The sequence below is a fragment of the Microtus oregoni genome, unplaced genomic scaffold (genome assembly GCF_018167655.1).
Source record: "Microtus oregoni isolate MIOR12 unplaced genomic scaffold, Mior012 000047F_ref0000412, whole genome shotgun sequence".
Lineage (NCBI taxonomy): Eukaryota > Metazoa > Chordata > Mammalia > Rodentia > Cricetidae > Microtus > Microtus oregoni.
The window spans coordinates 4,941,230-4,958,485 of NW_024543221.1; the positions used below are offsets into that span (position 1 = coordinate 4,941,230).

The 17,256-nt window shown below is 50.3% G+C and overlaps 2 protein-coding genes across 4 annotated transcripts in view; both read left to right on the forward strand.

Annotated features, from left to right (window-relative positions):
• Nucleotides 1–8,052: 8,052 nt before the first annotated feature.
• On the forward strand, nucleotides 8,053–10,926 carry LOC121435784 (left-right determination factor 1). Its single transcript, XM_041635244.1, has 4 exons — nucleotides 8,053–8,302; nucleotides 9,390–9,636; nucleotides 9,812–10,057; nucleotides 10,563–10,926. Exons 1-4 carry the CDS (start codon nucleotides 8,053–8,055, stop codon nucleotides 10,924–10,926), a joined length of 1,107 nt encoding a protein of 368 aa, XP_041491178.1.
• Nucleotides 10,927–14,135: 3,209 nt separating this feature from the next.
• The window catches only part of Tmem63a (transmembrane protein 63A), a 36,755-nt gene continuing 33,634 nt past the window's right edge, over nucleotides 14,136–17,256 (forward strand). The window contains exon 1 of one of the 3 annotated variants that reach the window (XM_041635497.1): nucleotides 14,136–14,250. The gene's annotated coding sequence lies outside the window, so the exon portion shown is untranslated. Of the gene's footprint in view, nucleotides 14,251–14,508; nucleotides 14,628–16,153; nucleotides 16,605–17,256 lie in introns of those variants that run through there. The other 2 variants (XM_041635498.1, XM_041635499.1) reach the window with 2 other exon arrangements.

The following is a 17,256-nucleotide window of genomic DNA, read 5'->3' on the forward strand; positions in this document are numbered from 1 at the left end:
GGATGGCCTTTTGTGGCACAGACACCCACTTCCTGCTGCTCCTCAGCCTGTGTGGCCCTGAGGGAAGGCATGAGGCCCTGGAAACCATGTGGTGACTGCTCACTGCACCCACATGCCCTTTCTCCATGACTGTTCTCACTTAGTCTGATGTGGGTCTTCATCTACACCTCTGTATGACGTGGGACACGGACCCTGGCACTGGAGGACTTAGCACACTCACGGGTCTGGGCACTGTGGGAAGCCCCCCAACAACACTGGTAGGCATGAATCCAGGGGTTTGAGAAGCCAGGGGTACCCCTCTGCTCTGCTAGAGCAGGGCTTCTTAAACTTTTCCACTTGTGACCCCTTGGGCCTAAGGCATTTTCATGTGACCCCAGGTATCAGGGATATAAAATAGGTGTACAAAATGAAACATTCGCTGATAGTAACCATAAAGGTATTTATTTTGGTACAATTCATTGGTATACACATGTAACGTGCATTAGATAGTGAACTGTCTCTCTCTTTTCTTTTCTTTTCTTTTCTTTCTTCTTCTTCTTCTTCTTTTTTTTTTTTTTTTTTTTTTTTTTTTTTTTTTTTTTTTTTTTTTTTTTTTGCTTTGTCTTAGCTGTCCTGGAACTAGCTCTTGTAGACCAGGCTGGTCTCGAACTTACAGAGATTCACCTGCCTCTGCCTCCCGAGTGCTGGGATTAAAGGCGTGCACCACCACCGCCCAGTTTGTCATATGTTCTTATGCTTTTTGAAAGCAGGCTTGGGGAGTGAGAGGGACTCTTCCAGTTCCAGATTCCAGCACCTTGTCTGGGGACAGGCTGTTCCTCGACTTTGTAATGGGAAGAAGGAAGAAGAGCAAAAATAAAACCATTGTGTCCTTGAGAACAAACTGCGGCTGGGTATTTCATCCTGCAGGACAGAGAGCATCTTCAGTCTCTACAGCGTTGATGGGCATTTTGATTTCATAATCGTCAGTCCTGAGAATGCAACGTCACACAGACGCATAGTACAAAATGGCAAGAGTATTTCTGGGCCGTTTAAGCCACTGTTGGGAATTTCTGCCTGGAGAAGTGGCTCGGTGGTTAAGAATGCGTTTTGCTCTTCCCGAGGACGTGAATTCTGCTCCTATTACACATGCTTGTAGTTCTTAACAGACTACAGTCTTGAACCAGACCTGAGATATTTCCGGTGGGTGTTGGAACCGCGTGACGCGGTAGCACGCGCAGTTCACATGCTCTTTGTTCAGAGCCGCGCCTGCCGTGGAGGCACACAGTGCAAGGAAGATACCTGAGATCCCTTATGCACTTGGCTTTAAATTAACCCCCGTGTGGGGTTGCAAATTACAGTTTAAGAAGCTGGGTGTTGCTGGGCGGTGATGGTGCGCACCTTTAATCCCAGCACTTGGGAGGCAAGTGAACTGGAAGCCAGCCTGGACTGCAAAGCAAGTTCTAGGACAGCCAGACCAGAACACAGAGAAACCCTGTCTGAAACTCGGCATCCCCAACTCCTGCCCCAAAGGAAGCCCTGTGCTCGGTTACCAACAGCCCTGGGCAGGGCTAGGGGATGCTTAGGCAGGAAGTATAAGGTGATAATTAGGATAAAACTCTGGACTGGAAGGGCAGAGCGTGTGGAGCCGGGCAGGGATAGGATGCAGCCTTCTTGGGACCCTGGTGGATCTTGATTATGAATGATGACTTTATAATTTCCATCTTAGGTGCTCTAAAGCCTGAATTTATTGCCTAAAGTTGTGCCCAATCACTGCAAATCCCCAAAGTGAGTAAATATAGAAAAAAAAAAAACTCTTAAAGGCTTAAATATCAGAAAAAGGAGCAAGATGGTGGTTACTGGCAGCGGACTCCCTGCGCCCTGCGGAGGAGTGCGTGTGTCTCTGAACAGTGCAGCCTAACTCTGCCTGGACCCCGTTTGGGTCTGGGTCCGGTCCCCTGTTCTGCTCTCACGGTGGCCAGCACCGTGCAGCTTTGGTCTGTCTTCCCTGTCACAGAATATCCCATGCAAAGATTTTACTGCGTTTTATTTTTCCTTTACACGGTTACAAGACGTTTCTGGTAGGTTACTTCAGTTTCTACACTTTGTTGGGTTTTTGGTGTTTGAATGAAACCCGGGCTCTCTTGCACGCCCTCTGAGCCACACAGCCAACCTGTTCGGACTCATGCACACCACCAGTCTGACAGGTACCGCTACGAATGTGTTTATGGCAGACTGAGGGCAACGCTGGATCTGAGAATAATGTAGTTTCTTCAGCTACAGAAGGAACTGCCAAGGTTCTCTGCAGTGCTTCTGCTTTTACTATGAGAGTTCCCATAGGTCCAGATATTCGGTAAATTGGTATAATTCAATATCCATTCTTGATTTTTTTAAACAAATTTTTACTGAGCTGGGACTGTATCTCAGTGATAGAACACATCCTTAGCATACCCAAGGTCCTGGGTTCAGTCAAACTAATAAATAACAAAATACTGCATGCACAAATGCCCGCACACACGCACACACACACACACACACACACACACACACACAACTTTAAAAATTACTATGAATATTTCCTTAACATGAGAATACATTTATCACAACTATAAAGTTCATACTTAGTGGGGGAAATAGTAGAGGAATCCTATTAAAATCAGGAGCAAGATAGTGATATCTACTGTCATTACTTAGCATTGATCTGGAGATAATAGCTAATGAGTCAGACAGTAGAAAGAAAGGACCTCACCTGCAGAGCTGCAGAGTTCTTTTTCTTTTCTTTCTTTTTTTTTTTTCTATTTTTTGGGGATTTTTTTTTTTTTTTTTTGGTTTTTGAGACAGGGTTGTTGCTTTGGAGCCTGTCCTGGAACTTGCTCTGTAAACTAGGCTGGCTTCAAACTTACAGAGATCTGCCTGCCTCTGCTTCTGAGTACTGGGATTAAAGGTGTGCGCACCACTGCCTGACATTTGCAGAGTTCTTGCCCAACATAGAGTAGCCAGTACTACAAAATAAGTAAGCAAGTAAATAAATAAATAAAATTAAAGAATAAAGTTAAGCAAAAAAGGGAGGAAGGAGGGAACCAGAGAAATAAATTCTGAAAAAGAGGAATTATATTATATTGGCAGGTGTGGAGAGATGGCCCAGTGGTTAAGACCACCTTCTGCTCTTGCAGAGGACCTGGGTTTGATTCTCAGCACCCACATTAGGTTAAACTCCAGTCCCAGGCCTCCAAGGGCACCCTCACTTATGTGTGCATCCTCACTCCCTATGATCATGATCTAAAACTTCATATCATTAGCAAAGGGCTGGGAAGGAGCTTAGTGGGTAGAGTACTTGCCTAGCATGCCTTATGCCCCGGGTTCAATCCCCAGCACTAAATAAAACATGCGTGTTTGGAGGGCAGAGGCAGGAAGATGACAGGTTCAAAGTCATCCTTGGCAACACAGTGAGTTTGAACCCAGCCTGTAAAACATGACATGGGGAGGGGAGGGGAGAGAGTGTGTCCCAGAGGCAAGGTCAGAGACAGAGAGACAGAGAGACACACAGAGACAGAATTTTGTTGATCGCTATTACATTTGCACCTAACAAAAGGAGATGAATTCAGAAATGTGAGTCACCTAAGCGTTGTTACAAGGACTATAAAGGACCCAGACGTTGATTTGACAGGTTACACGTGGACATACATACAATTAAAATAAAATAAATCTTTAAAAAAGGAAGTGCACATTGTAGTGTGTTGTTACGGTAGTACTTCCTGTCTGACCATGCTTGCTAGCGTCAGAAAGTAGAGACTGTCTAGCATGCAGGAGGCCCTAAGACTCCATTCTCAAAACTGAAACAAACAAATAACCAAATAAGACATGAATGTGTTTCAATTGCCACCCTGTTCACAGCCGTGATAAGGTCTGATTGCCTAGAGGCTAGGGTCGTGCCAGGGTAAACAAGTAAGTGGAGCTCAGGACTCATCGACCTAAGCCTGGCTGACGCCTGGGAAGGGGATTCTGGATGGCAGAGACTGTGCTCTGGACTGCATAAAATAGAGAACTGGAGACATGTCGACTTGGAAGGGTGGACATTTCATACGGCCCCACCCCCAGACAAAGAACTGTGTGTAACTAATCTCTGCAGGAGAGGAAGAATTAGCCTGTCCCACGATGGGCTCCCTTATGCTTGTCCACTGCAGAGGGGTCAGCCCTGAAAGCATACACACACACACACACACACACACACACACACACACACACGGCCAGCAGGCTGTATTTACTTGAAAATGAACCCTAATCTTGGCTGGTGGGAATGCAAACCTGTCAATAACTGTGAAACTCAGTACATAGGTGTCTTTAAACAAATTACGAAAATTTCCACGTGACTCAGTTAAAGCCTTCCTGGGTATTTGCTCCAAGAACTCGAGGTTGGCGAGTGACAGAGATCCTTGCACATCAGTGATTATTCAGCTCTGTTCACAACAGCGAGCCAGGGAACCAACCTTGATGTCTCAAAATGGAGGACTGGAAAAGGGAAACGGGGTGTGAAGGTTCAACAGTTTTCTCCAGGGGTAAAGAATGGAGTCATGGCGTTTTCAGGAAAATGGGCGCAACTGGAGGTAAGCACACTAAGGGAGTTAAGTGGTCTCAGAAACACAGATGCTGCACCTTAGCTATCATTTTGGCTCCTAGGTTGTGTGTGTACATATATCGTGAAAGTCGAACTGCCTTGGGTTATAAGGAGGACCAATGGGAAGAGAGAAGGGAGAGAAAGGAGAGGGTCCAGAGGGCGCAAGGAAGAATGTGCTCAATGTGCAGTATATACATTACAAAAGCTTTTCTTTCTTTCCTTCTTCCTTCCTTCCTTTCTCTCTCTCTCTATTTCTCTTTTTCTCCCTCCCTCCCTTTCTTTCTCCTTCCCTCCCTCCCTCCCTCCTTCCCTCTCTCTCTTTTTCCTTCCTTCCTTCCTTCCTTCTCTTCAGTTTTTTGAGACAAGGCTTCTCTGTGTAGCTTTGGAACCTATCCTGGCACTCGCTCTGTAGACCGGGGTGGCCTCGAACTCACAGAGATCCTCCTGCCTCTGTCTCCCGAGTGCTGAGATAAAAGGTGTGTGCCACCACTGCCCAGCCAAAAGCTTTTAAAAATTAAAATATGGATCGGTGAGATGCCTTAATGAATAATGGTGCCTGACGACAAGCTTGACAGCCAGGCCCCGCATGGTGAGAGAGGAGCGCCAACTCTTAAAAGTCGTCTTTGATATTTACATAAATACCATAACCTGTGGCTCCACCCCCCAAAAATAAATAAAAACAACAAAAATTTTTAAAATATCTATATATAAATTAAAAACATGGCTTGGGAAAAATATAAAATTGGGAACTGGCTATGGTGGCCCATGTCTATCTATTAATTTGCTGTGGCGGCTGAGGCAGGAATTACTCAAATTCAGGAGCTGCAAGCTAGTCAGTGGAGCATAGTGAAACCCCATCTTTATTTTTTTCTTTTTTTTAATATTTATTTATTTATTTATTTATTATGTTACAATATTCTGTGTGTATGTCTGCAGGCCAGAAGAGGGTACCAGACCTCATTCCAGATGATTGTGAGCCACCATGTGGTTGCCGGGAATTGAACTCAGGACCTCTGGAAGAGCAGGCAATGCTCTTAACCACTGAGCCATCTCTCCAACCCGAAACCCCATCTTTAAAACAAAATTAGGGCTGGACTACAGCTCAGCAACTCTGGTCCCTCAGCATCCCTCAGGCTCTGGGGTTCAATCCTAGCACTATGCAGAAACAAAACAAAAAAGGACTCACCGAACAACGCAGTCACCCTCACGCATCCCCCTCAAAACTCCTAACACAAACCCAGTTAAACAACACTCTCCCCAAAATCTGTGAAGACTGCTTTTTAAAAACTAAAAAAATTATACGTTGGAAACATGGTAGGTAGGCAAGTGATGGCTGGTGGAGTTTGCACGCTGAGAAAAGCCTTCCCACGATATCGGTAGGAGAGCCTGAGGTAAAGGGAGCTGGCAGGAGCACGGGAAGAAGAACCAGTCTGTTCCTAAATTCACTTTCATAGATTTGAAGGTTTCTGAGTTGTAATTATTTTCAAAAGAGTAAAAAAAAAATGTCAACTTACATTTAGAAAGTTCATCCCTTCAAATAAGTTAACAGTGCAGGGCCGTACAGCCCTAGGCAGGGGTTAGGGAACTCCGTGATGTGCGGCCTGGCTGCCTGGGACTCGTGGGCAATCACACACAAATGTGTGCACCTGCCCAGTGCGGGGACCCCAGACACCCGGAGCTCTCCTGGGAAGACTTTCACTGCCCTGGACTTTCACTTTGCTGACTTCAGAGGTCCTTGGGTCTGATCTTACTCCAGATGGTCTCTACTCTGGAAGTCCCAAGATGACGTCCTGTTCCCATAGCAGTGTGCTGCCCCAGCCCTCACCTGGTGTCCAACCTCTGTTTGGAGTTAAACTGTAGGAGCCAGAGAGTGGTTGGAGGTCTCTGGGGGGACAGCAGGCTTCTCTCTCTTACCTTAGCCCTCATTCCCAGCGTGATTGGGCCACTGGCCTAGAGTTAGGAAAGGCTCTGTGTGTTGAGAGCACCATTCCAGGGGTCCCCTCTTGGGGTCTGCTTTCCAATCTCAAGCCTGACCTGGGTCAGACCCAGTCAGGAGTGGTGGGGAAGACAGCTGCTCTTCTGCATGACAAAGGGTAGCCCTGCTGGAGAGCCAGGGGACACAGCGACAAGTCTTGCAATCCACTATGGCTTTTCTCTTTCGCCCCTGACTGAGGTGGCCAGAATCTGCAAATAAAAGCTCTAGATACTGGTGTAATGCAAATCACAGGTAAACAATGAATAATATATTAGTGTAATCTGTCCCAAATTCAGTCCTGGCTTTGTTTTTTTTCCCAGCAGTCCTACTTGTGGTGGATTGCTCAATTTTATTTCTCCAGTACAATTCTTCAACCAATTCACAAATCCACATTCAGGTGTTCGGCCTCTGTCCTGGGGAGGGCTTAGTAGACTCTGGAGTATAGCCACCACCACCACCAACCCCTCCCTACTCCCCCCACTCCCGCCTACAGCCACGCACATTGCATTGAATCCATCTGGCTCTCTTTAGGTGCCTGAGCAGAAGTTGGCAGAAAATAACTAGAGATATTGAAAGCACTGACTATGTGCCTCCCCCCTTTTTTGTCTTTCAAGACAAAATTTCTCTGAGTAGCTTTGGCTGTCCTGGAACTCACTCAGTAGACCAGGGTGGCCTGCCTCTGCCCCCAGAATGCTGGGATTAACAGTGTGTGCCACGACCGCTCAGCTGTGGGCATTGATCTTTATATTGCCCCTTTTCTGAGTCATTATTCTCTTGGCTCAAAAATTGGGAGAGGGTGGACTTTCAACTCTAATTTCTATACAGCAAGGAAAGGAAAGGATGGAGCTTCTTGTTGGCCAGTCCCAGGCTTTGTAGCCAAGGGAGGTCTACCCAAAGTAGGACATGCTGGCTCCTATCAGTCCCAGAAGTCTTTTGAACACCTGGCCAGGCGTACGGCGAAGCAAATCGATTGGAGAGCCCAGGTGTTGATTGGTATTTGGTTCTTTCCAGGGTTTGGAAGCAGCAATGAACAAGACTATAAGCACACATTCCAGACACTGGGAACAGGCACCCAGCAGAGAGTGAGCTCCAGGACCTGCCTCCCAAGCAGTACTGGGGCTGGATTTGGGGCTTCATGTGTGCAGAGCAGGTACTCTACCACTGAACTGTTCATGCCCCCACCCTGAATGTCTTAACTGGTTAGGCACCCTTAAGTCAGTGTTGAGACATACGACTAACAGACAGTGGTGACCAGATGTTCTCAGTCCAGACAGGCCTTTGTGTCTTTTCTAGACAGCCCCTCCTCAGGGCTCAGGGGCTTGTTTCATGCTGAGCTCCCAGGAGGTCCCAGGGGTGTGACCTCTCTCCTCCTTCTTCCCCACCCCCCATCCCAGGGCCAACTATAAAGCTGGTCTGCACCAGCCCTCTGTAGACTCAAGACTCTTTTGGGACACACACATCCACAGCTCCTTCCCTGGGCATCACCATGCGGTCCCTGTGGCTCTGCTGGGCACTCTGGGTATTGTCCCTGGTTGGCCCTGGGGCAGCTCTGACTGGAGAGCAAGTTCTGGCCAGCCTACTGCAACAGCTGCAGCTTAGCCAGCCACCGGTCTTGGACAAGGCTGATGTGGAGGGGCTCGCCATCCCCTCCCACGTGAGGGCTCAGTACGTGGCCCTGCTGCAGCACAGCCGTGCCAGCCGCTCCCGAGGGAAGAGGTTCAGTCAGAACTTTCGAGGTAAGCCCTCCCACGTTGTCCTTAGTCTCTAGGCAAGGCAGGCTCACAGGTCTTCCACCTGTGGTGTCAATGGGCCATGGGTTTGTGGGACTCAGAGTAGAAGCCATGGGGTCACACTCTGAGGGGTTTATTAGAAGGAGCAGGTCCGGGAGAGCACTGGGTCTGGGCGCTGGGGACCTGGCCGTGCACTGAAGGACCCTTGGGGATAGGAAAAGGGGGGCTAAACTTGCTGTTAAATTCAGGAGCAGAGAAGAGAAGGAGAATGGAGGAAACAGAGCCCCAGGAAAGGTCAAGGCCACATAGAACTTCCTGGGGTCACCATCTGGAATAGTGGTGGACTGTTTTGCCATGAACAGAGAACAGTGGCTGGGTAGGGGCAGCCCCGGGTAGCAGAAAGTTCGGAAGAGTGAGAGTATAAGTATCTCATTGTCAAGACAGCAAGGGCTTGCGTGGTAGCACCGCCTCTTCCAGCTGGAATCAGCTCTAGGGCACAGCCACATCCTCAGATTTACTCTCCTATGGTACCTTGGTCTGGAGACATAAGGATGCTGGTTCTGAACAGGCGATAGCAGTGACTGCTGAGGATAGGTGTGGCTGGCCGTTCAGGTGACCATCCTGCTATCCTAGAGCCTCCCGTGTTCACAGTGACTGGTGCCATTCAGGATGCGACAGCCCTTAACATTTGCCCCAGGCTCCTGCAGTCCTGATAAAGATGTCCACAGGCTCCCGTTCCTCTTTCGTGGAGGAGTCATTGACTCTGTACTCTCCAACTATCTTCTCCTGCAACCTTCGCTGAAGAATACTGCATTGCTGCGCTCTTGAACCCCACCAGCTCCTTCATTACACAGGGGTTCAAAGCCACCACCAGGGGTGGCAGCTGATAATAAAAAAGACACAACCCCACTGATTGTTTTAGTATTCAGGGTCTCATTGCAAAATTTATAATTCTTAGGTAGGGAGAGGTACTTCTTTTTCCCCCGTGCTCATGGGCTTCCTGCTCCCAGTTCTTCCTGTGGATTAGTAAGGAACCTTGGCCTTGGGTCTTGGTGCCAGTAGAGGTCCGGCTGACTTTGTCCATTGTCCACAGAGGTGGCAGGCAGGTTCCTGGTGTCCGAGACCTCCACACACTTGCTAGTGTTTGGCATGGAGCAGCGGCTGCCGCCTAACAGTGAGCTGGTGCAGGCCGTCCTGCGGCTGTTCCAGGAGCCGGTCCCCACAACTGCTCTCCGGAGGCAAAAGAGGCTGTCCCCACACAGTGCCCGGGCTCGGGTCACCATTGAGTGGCTACGCTTCCGTGAAGACGGCTCTAACCGTACAGCTCTCATCGATTCCAGGTATAGGAGATTCTCTCTCTCTCTCTCTCTCTCTCTCTCTCTCTCTCTCTCTCTCTCTTTGGGGGAGGGGAGCAGCTGAGGATGGGGACAGGACAGGACGGGACTGGAGACTCCTCTCCTAGTAGACTAGAGACAGTCTCCCAGTTCCCTCGCCTGACGCGCAGCTGTGTCGCAGGCTCGTGTCCATCCACGAGAGCGGCTGGAAGGCCTTCGACGTGACGGAGGCAGTGAACTTCTGGCAGCAGCTGAGTCGGCCAAGGCAGCCACTGTTGCTGCAGGTGTCGGTGCAGAGGGAACATCTGGGTCCGGGGACGTGGAGCGCACACAAGTTGGTCCGTTTTGCTGCTCAAGGGGCACCGGGCAGCGAGGGGCGGGGTGAGCCCCAGCTGGAGCTGCACACGCTGGATCTCAAGGACTACGGGTAAGACGCTGTGGGTTAACTTGATAAGTGAAATCGAGAGACAAATGTGTAATTTGACTTAACTGTGAAATGACCAAGTTTCAGAGTGTGAGACTATTTAGAAAAGTCCCTCTGACTGTTAGGAAGCCCCCAGTAAATATTTTTTAGTTATTAGTTATCCACTCCCACATAAATATCCAATTCAGGCCAGTGTTCTCCCAGTGAGCTATATACCCAGCCCTCCTCCTCCTCCTCCTCCTCCTCCTCCTCCTCCTCCTCCTCCTCCTCCTTCTTCTTTTCTGAGACACGGTTTCTCTGTGTAGCTCTGGCTGTCCTAGAACTAGCTCTGTAGGCACCAAGCTGGTCTTGAACTAGCAGAGATCCGCTTGCCTCTGCCTCTCGAATGCTGGGATCAAAGGCCTGTGCCACTACCGTCCAGCCCAGTGGAGAGCTGGATCTTAAGTCTCCCTCCCAGATGCCCAGATTCTCGCCTTCTCAACTGACTTCTGATGTCTCATTCCCACAGGGCTCAAGGCAATTGTGATCCCGAGGCGCCTGTGACTGAAGGTACTCGATGCTGTCGTCAAGAGATGTACCTTGACCTGCAGGGGATGGAGTGGGCAGAGAACTGGATCCTTGAACCCCCAGGGTTCCTGATTTATGAGTGTGTGGGCAGCTGCCTGCAGCTGCCTGAGTCCCTGACCATCAAGTGGCCGTTCCTGGGGCCACGGCAGTGTGTTGCCTCAGAGATGACTTCTCTGCCCATTATTGTCAGCATGAAGGAGGGAGACAGGACCAGGCCTCAGGTGGTCAGCCTGCCCAACATGAGGGTGCAGAAGTGTAGTTGTGCCTCTGATGGGGCTCTCATACCCAGGAGGCTGGAGTCATAGGCAAAGGAAGTGGCCTCCCCAACGATGTGACTTTCATGTATATCCGAAGTGTTCTATTGTACTGAGAGACGGGGATTCTGAATCCCTGATGGGCTAATGCCCTGTCTGTGTTCTTTGCTGAACTCTCTGTATTGGAGTCCAGGCTCTTCCCCTAAATTTTACCTTTGTTATGAGGAATGTGACTCACTGGCCACTAGGGGGCCCTACCTAGCCATCTCTGTTCTAGTCACTGCACTGTATGTTAAAGCACTTAACATGTATAGTTACTGTAAGCTAAGAACAGAATTCCTAATTGCCATTGTTTCCTTAACCTGTCACTGAGCCCCAGTGACTTTGTAACTTTGTCCCTAAGACACAAGTGTATCAAACATGCTCAACCTAGGTAATACGGACTTTGCTAGATGTGAATAAAATACGTCTTGTTCTGTAACTTTTCTTGTTTGTTTTGTTGTTTTTGAGACAGGAACAGAGGCAGGTGAATCTCTGAGTCCGAGGTCAGCCTGTTCTACAGAGCCAGTTCCAGGACTACACAGAGAAACCCTGTCTCAAAAAAAAAAATCCTACATAACTCTAGAAGAACAGGGCTCACTCCTTTTGTCCTTTTAGACTGATACAGGGAGCCTTTTACAGCATCATCTGTAGCATCGTAGGATACCATGTTTACAGAGACTTGAAGAAATAACTAATGCAGAATCTCAGCCCAGGGAAGGGACTTCTGAAGTCTCTCTGCCAGTCTACACAGCTGTCAGCTAAGACTTCCACACCCTCCAGCTGTGCCCTCAATCTTCTCATCGTGATCCATTAAATAGGTGCAATCCCTAAGGTCCATGGCTCTGGTTTAAGGAACCAGAGATTCCATAATTGCTTTACACACTGACTAGCACATCCTGGCTAGTCCAACTCACGTGTTGGGTTTGTTTTTTAGACAGGGTCTCACGTTGGAGCTGCTTGCTTTTATTTTAGCATTATTCTTTCTTTGAGACAAAGTGTCATGTAGCTTAGGATGGCTTCCAACTCCATATGTAGTTAAAGATGACCTTAAATATTTTTAAAATTAAATTGTGTGTGTGTGTGTAGAGAGAGAGAGAGAGAGAGCCAGCTAGCATGTGCTGTAGAAGTCAGAGGGCAAACTTTTGGGAGCCGGTTTCTTCCTTCAACAGTGGTTTTTGAGCTGGGCGATGGTGGCACACGCCTTTAATCGCAGCACTCGGGAGGCAGAGGCAGGCGGATCTCTGTGAGTTCGAGGCCAGCCTGGTCTACAGAGCTAGTTCCAGAACAGGCTTCAAAGCCACAGAGAAACCCTGTCTCGAACCCCCCCCCCCAAAAAAAAATTAAAAAACCAGTGGTTTTTGAGCCGGGCGGTGGTGGCGCATGCCTTTAATCCCAGCACTCGGGAGGTAGAGGCAGGCAGATCTCTGTGAGTTCGAGGCCAGCCTGGTCTACAAGAGCTAGTTCCAGGACAGGAACCAAAAAGCTACGGAGAAACCCTGTCTCGAAAATTCAAAAAAAAAAAAACAACCCAAAAACAAAAACAGAAAAACAGTGGTTTGGGGGGGGGGGTCAGGCTTTCATGTCAAGCACTTTCACCCCCTGAGCCACCACTGGCCTGGTCCTTGAGTATTGTGATTACAGGCTTGTACACCATGTTTGACTTCTGTGGTTCTAGGGATCAAACAGAGGGCTTCGTGCACACTACCCAAGCACTCTGACAGCTTGAGCTACATCTCCAGCTCCTTGTTCATCGCTTTCGTTCTGTTTTGTCACCTGGCACCCTGACCATCACACCACTGACTTCTCTGGACTTTGAGACAGCCGTCATCTACTGAAGAGCAGCCATAGAAAGCCTTTCTGCCGTTATCAAGGCTCCTAATGTGTTCTTTTCTTAGGTAGTGGTGCCACCATCCTAATAGGACTGGGGCTAGACCCCAGGACCCAGGTCAGGCAGGTGTCAGCATCATCAACAAAGGCAGGAAGTGAGGACTAAAGATGTGTGGAGTGGGAGCAGGGAGAATGTACAGAACCAATCTGAGGAGCCAGAGGAATGACCGGGGGACCATGATAACCAGGGATCTAGGGAAACCAGATAGCTGTGGGGTCTTTAACAAAGGCAGTAGCAGAGCAGGGGCGTGGCCAAGTAGAGCTAAGGGAAGATAAGGACAGAGGAAAGTTCTGAGAAATAACTGTTAGCTAGGCACTTAAGGGAGAGAGGATGGAAGTCAGACAGAGGAGAACGGAGAGAGGAAAGACACCCTGTTTCAGATAGCCACCAGCTAGAATCAGGGACAGGAAAGCTGCCAGGATATTTTTGTCTTTACAGTAGAAGATGAAAGCCCAGGCATGGAAGCGAGGTCAGAGAAGGGGCAAAGCTGTGCCTTGGGGAACGAGGAGCAGTTCCGGCATGAAGTTGGTTAGTGCTGGCAAGGACCCTAAAGCAAGCTTTGGTTCCATTCTTTTCCTTGTGGAAACAGGCCTGCAAGTGGGTAGTTTGCAGCAGTGGCCCGGCCATAGTCCTCATTCCATTCCCCAGCACATCCAGCGACGATCCTGCCCTGGGTGAGGGGGGCAAGGCAGGTGCAGAGGCCGCTGGTTCGCTAGAAACCTCCAAGTCCCATTTAGAACACACAGCGTGTTTGGCCGCAGTTGGCAACGTTGGTGGCCCAGGCCGGAACAGTAACATGTGGTCCCAGGAACTCTAGAAATGCTGTATTTTATTTATTTAGGGCAGGACGTAGCTTTGGAACTTTCAAGGTCCTGGCTCCTTACCGCGGCGGTCCTCTCTGTGGCTTCAGATGACTGGTGCAGGGTAGGTCTACTGTGCCCCGGTGCTCCCCCGCACTGCGTCCCAACTGGGCCAGCTTATGAAGTTCCTGGGGACATTCAACCCCACACAGAGCCGATCACGAACGTTTGCAGATGCTTTCCAGCGCCGACCATCCTAGACTTGGCCCAGTGTCCTCTCAATGGGGATGTGCTGGGGCAAAGGAAAGACAGCCCCGAGACGTCCTCTCCCGGCCTTGTGCGCTTTAGATGGTCTGATCCCGGCCGTAGACTTCGGTGAGGACGGCCACGCGTGGACCACGGTTAGAGAACCACATACAGGCTTACTGTCCGGCGCACAGTCTTCGCGGTCCAGCTGGCGACGGCGCTGGCGAACAGTCCAAATTAAGGAAGGCGTGGACGCAGTTCTGCGCATGTGCAAGAGGCGCCGGAGTTTCACTTTGCAACTTTTAAGTGGTGGGGACGCTGCCCCGCCCCTCCAGGTGCGGCCAGACCACTCCTACCCCCTTCCTCCCCGGCGCGCTCGCCGCGCCACCGCCACCGCAGGTAAAGTGGGAAGGGGAGCCGAGCGGGGGGGGGGGGGGGGTGGCAGGTCGCTCCCCGCCGCTTCCAGGATGTGCCGGCGGGGGTCTACACGGGGCAGTACGCCTCGGGTCGCCTGCCCTGGCAGCTGTCGGGGTAGCAGTAGCCGGGTAGGTGGCTAGACAGTGCCAATCAAACCCTGCGCCGCTGGGACTTCCTGACAGCCCTTGACTGCGTGGCTGACTTCTCTCCCTGTTCCTCCGCGGGCTTTGGAGCTTGTTTGCGGGGTCCGATCTCCCCGTCTAACTCGGCGGGCAGCCTCGGAGCCCTCTCTAATTCCTTACAAGGCTAGATCCGGCTAAAGCGGGCTTTGTACCATCCTGGTGACCACTCCTGCCTTGGTAGCATCGGGTGGAGGAAACCTGGGGACTTGGGGAAGGCCGGGGGAGGCGCGAGTGGGGGGGGGGGGCGATCTGCGACGGTAAAGAAACCACATCCGAAAACTTATCCTGGGACCTGATCAGCCTGGCTACTTGAGACCTCGGGTAGGGTGGAGTTTTAGTCCCAGGCAGGGACCAACAGTTGTAGGGACTTTTGCAAAAGGGAACACATTTTCTGTCCTGAAGCTCTAGTTGGTTCGCAGAGCCAGCCCCGTGGAGGTTTTTTTTTTTTTTTTTTTTTTTTTTTTTTTTTGGGTGGAGATGAGATGGTGGAATACTGAGCATTCGTGTATGAGTATACTCATTGAATGTGGGATGCTGACTATTGCTAAGGGTGTGCACCTAGGCAAGGCTACTGAGGCCACAGTGACTAGCTACTTTTTTTGGTTCAAGACCGCCCCCTGCCCCTCTCTCTTAGCGATGTCTTTGGAGCACAGGTCTGCCGCACATTCAGAGCACGCTTTGCTCTGAGCCGCGTGTTCCTAGCCCTTGGGGCTAATTTGGCTTCTTCCTCACCCCGAAAGCCTTCTGAGCTTGGTCTGGCTGCCCCTCGATGGGTGCGCTCCCCCCTGCCCTCTCAGAGCACATTCCTTTGAGAAGGCGAGAAAGGGCTGGTTCATTGAGAGCTTAGGGAATGTTCTGCGGCAGCCTCTGGCTTTTCACGCAGATGGTGGGTGGGAACAAGTTGCCCCTGGCTGGAAGAGATGAGGGTCTGAGACTGTGGGTCTTAAAGGTTCCTCCTCTTTTCATTTCCCAAGTCTTCCATGTTTGCTCTGCTGCGTTTGATTTCCCCGATTCTAGACCTTGGGGGATGCTGGGGTAAGGTGGCGCTTGGTGTCTGCCTGAGGAGGTGGGTCTGACCTCTTGCCCAGGCCACCCTCCCTGCTGGCTGAGCTCTCAGGGCTTTCCTTTTGTCTGGTTTTCCAGTCTGACTTTCCTTAAGTCAGATTCTTACTGCCTGGCTCTTTCGATGGCCTCGAGCTCGCAGAGAACCACCTGCTTCTGCCTCCTGAACTCTGGGATTAAATGGGAGTACCACCACACCCGCCTCCCTTAGTTTTTTACCAAACTTTGTAAATTGTCCTGGGAAATGTGCTTGGCAAGAGAAAAATTACTTAGGAGTGTGAAGGGCTGTTGGGGAAGGGGAGCCAGAGGAACCTTCCTGGGGTCAAGGCCTCTGTTTCTCCAAGCCCCTGAAACAGTGATTTTGGAGAGCCCCTCCTCCCACCCCAGCTCCACCTCAGCACCTCCCTTCCCTGGGACAATGTCCCTTTGTGAGCGTTTATGAGGATGTTTTCCCCTTTCTCTTTCCAAGCCCTCCTTGTTTGCTTTGTGGCCAGTTCCCTTTCCCCAGTTCTAGCCTTAGGGGACCTTGGGGTGCTGCAGAAGCCCTCTGGGTCTGTATGAGGCTTTGGCTTGGGGTGGATGCCACCTCTAGCCCACAGCCTCTGTGCTTCTGTGGAAGAGAAACCCTCCTGATTTTAGCAGGGCCTTGATCCACGGGATCAAGAAGCAGGAAGCTGGCGGGGCTGTGTGAAGAGAGAGGAAAGGGGCACACAGAGGAGCACCGGCAGCTGGTGGAGGTCTGGGAGTTTAGGTGAAGAGCCAGGTAGGAGGAGACCCACTGAGCAAAGCCAGGAAATGGCCTGTGGGATGAGAGACATCCAGGCAGGTCAGAGAGTAGGAGCAGGGTGCTGTAGGACCGCTGTTCTGATTCCTAAACTGGAGGAGGGTGACCCCTGTGACTTACATGACACTGGGGGCACCTGGGTTTGCTATAGGACAGTTTGTGAGGGTTGGTGTTGCAGGGGCAGGTCAAAGTGGACAGCTTAGCAGGAAATGAGGAAGCAAGAGCCTGGCTCACTGAAACTAGGGAACTGTGAGGGGCTGGTTCAACTGAAGACTTCTCTCCACAGTCCTTCCTCTCTACAGTGTCTGGTAAGCGTGATGAATGGAAGGCGTTGCATCGCCAGACAGGGATGTTTCAAAGTACTGATGTCCTGGTCACTTTTTTCTTCTTTGAAACAGCCTTATGTGGAGATTTCTATTGGTGCCAGGGGCACTGGAAGCCTCAGGAGGTGTCAGCACTGAGCCTGGAGCCAAGTCTGTTTGGTTCAGCTTTCTGTTGTAGCCAAGGCTGGTCTTAAAATCCCGATCCTCCTATTTCCTCCTTGAGTGCTGGGGTTGCAGGCCTTCCGAGACCATTCCTTATTTCCTGGGTGAGGTTTAAACGAGACAAAGCAGCTTCAAGGTGGAGGTGACATTCATGACTGTTCACAGCCACTAACCAATGGCTATAGCACCATACACAACTTCTTCCTCCAGCCACTGCAAGTTCCTTATAGGACGTGAAAGTGATCCATTCTTAGGCCTGTCTCCCTCCCATCCTCCCCTCACTTCCTGTCAGGCACATTGCGAGTGTGTGTGTGTGTGTGTGTGTGTGTTCCCCAGCATAACAGTCCCAGGAGCCAGAATTGGAATTGAACCCCTACCCCCATACCCTCCCCTCATTTACTATCAACCTCATTGCACCGTGCGAGTGTGTGTATGTGTTGTGTGTGTGTAAGAGAGTTTTGTGTGTGTGTGTTCC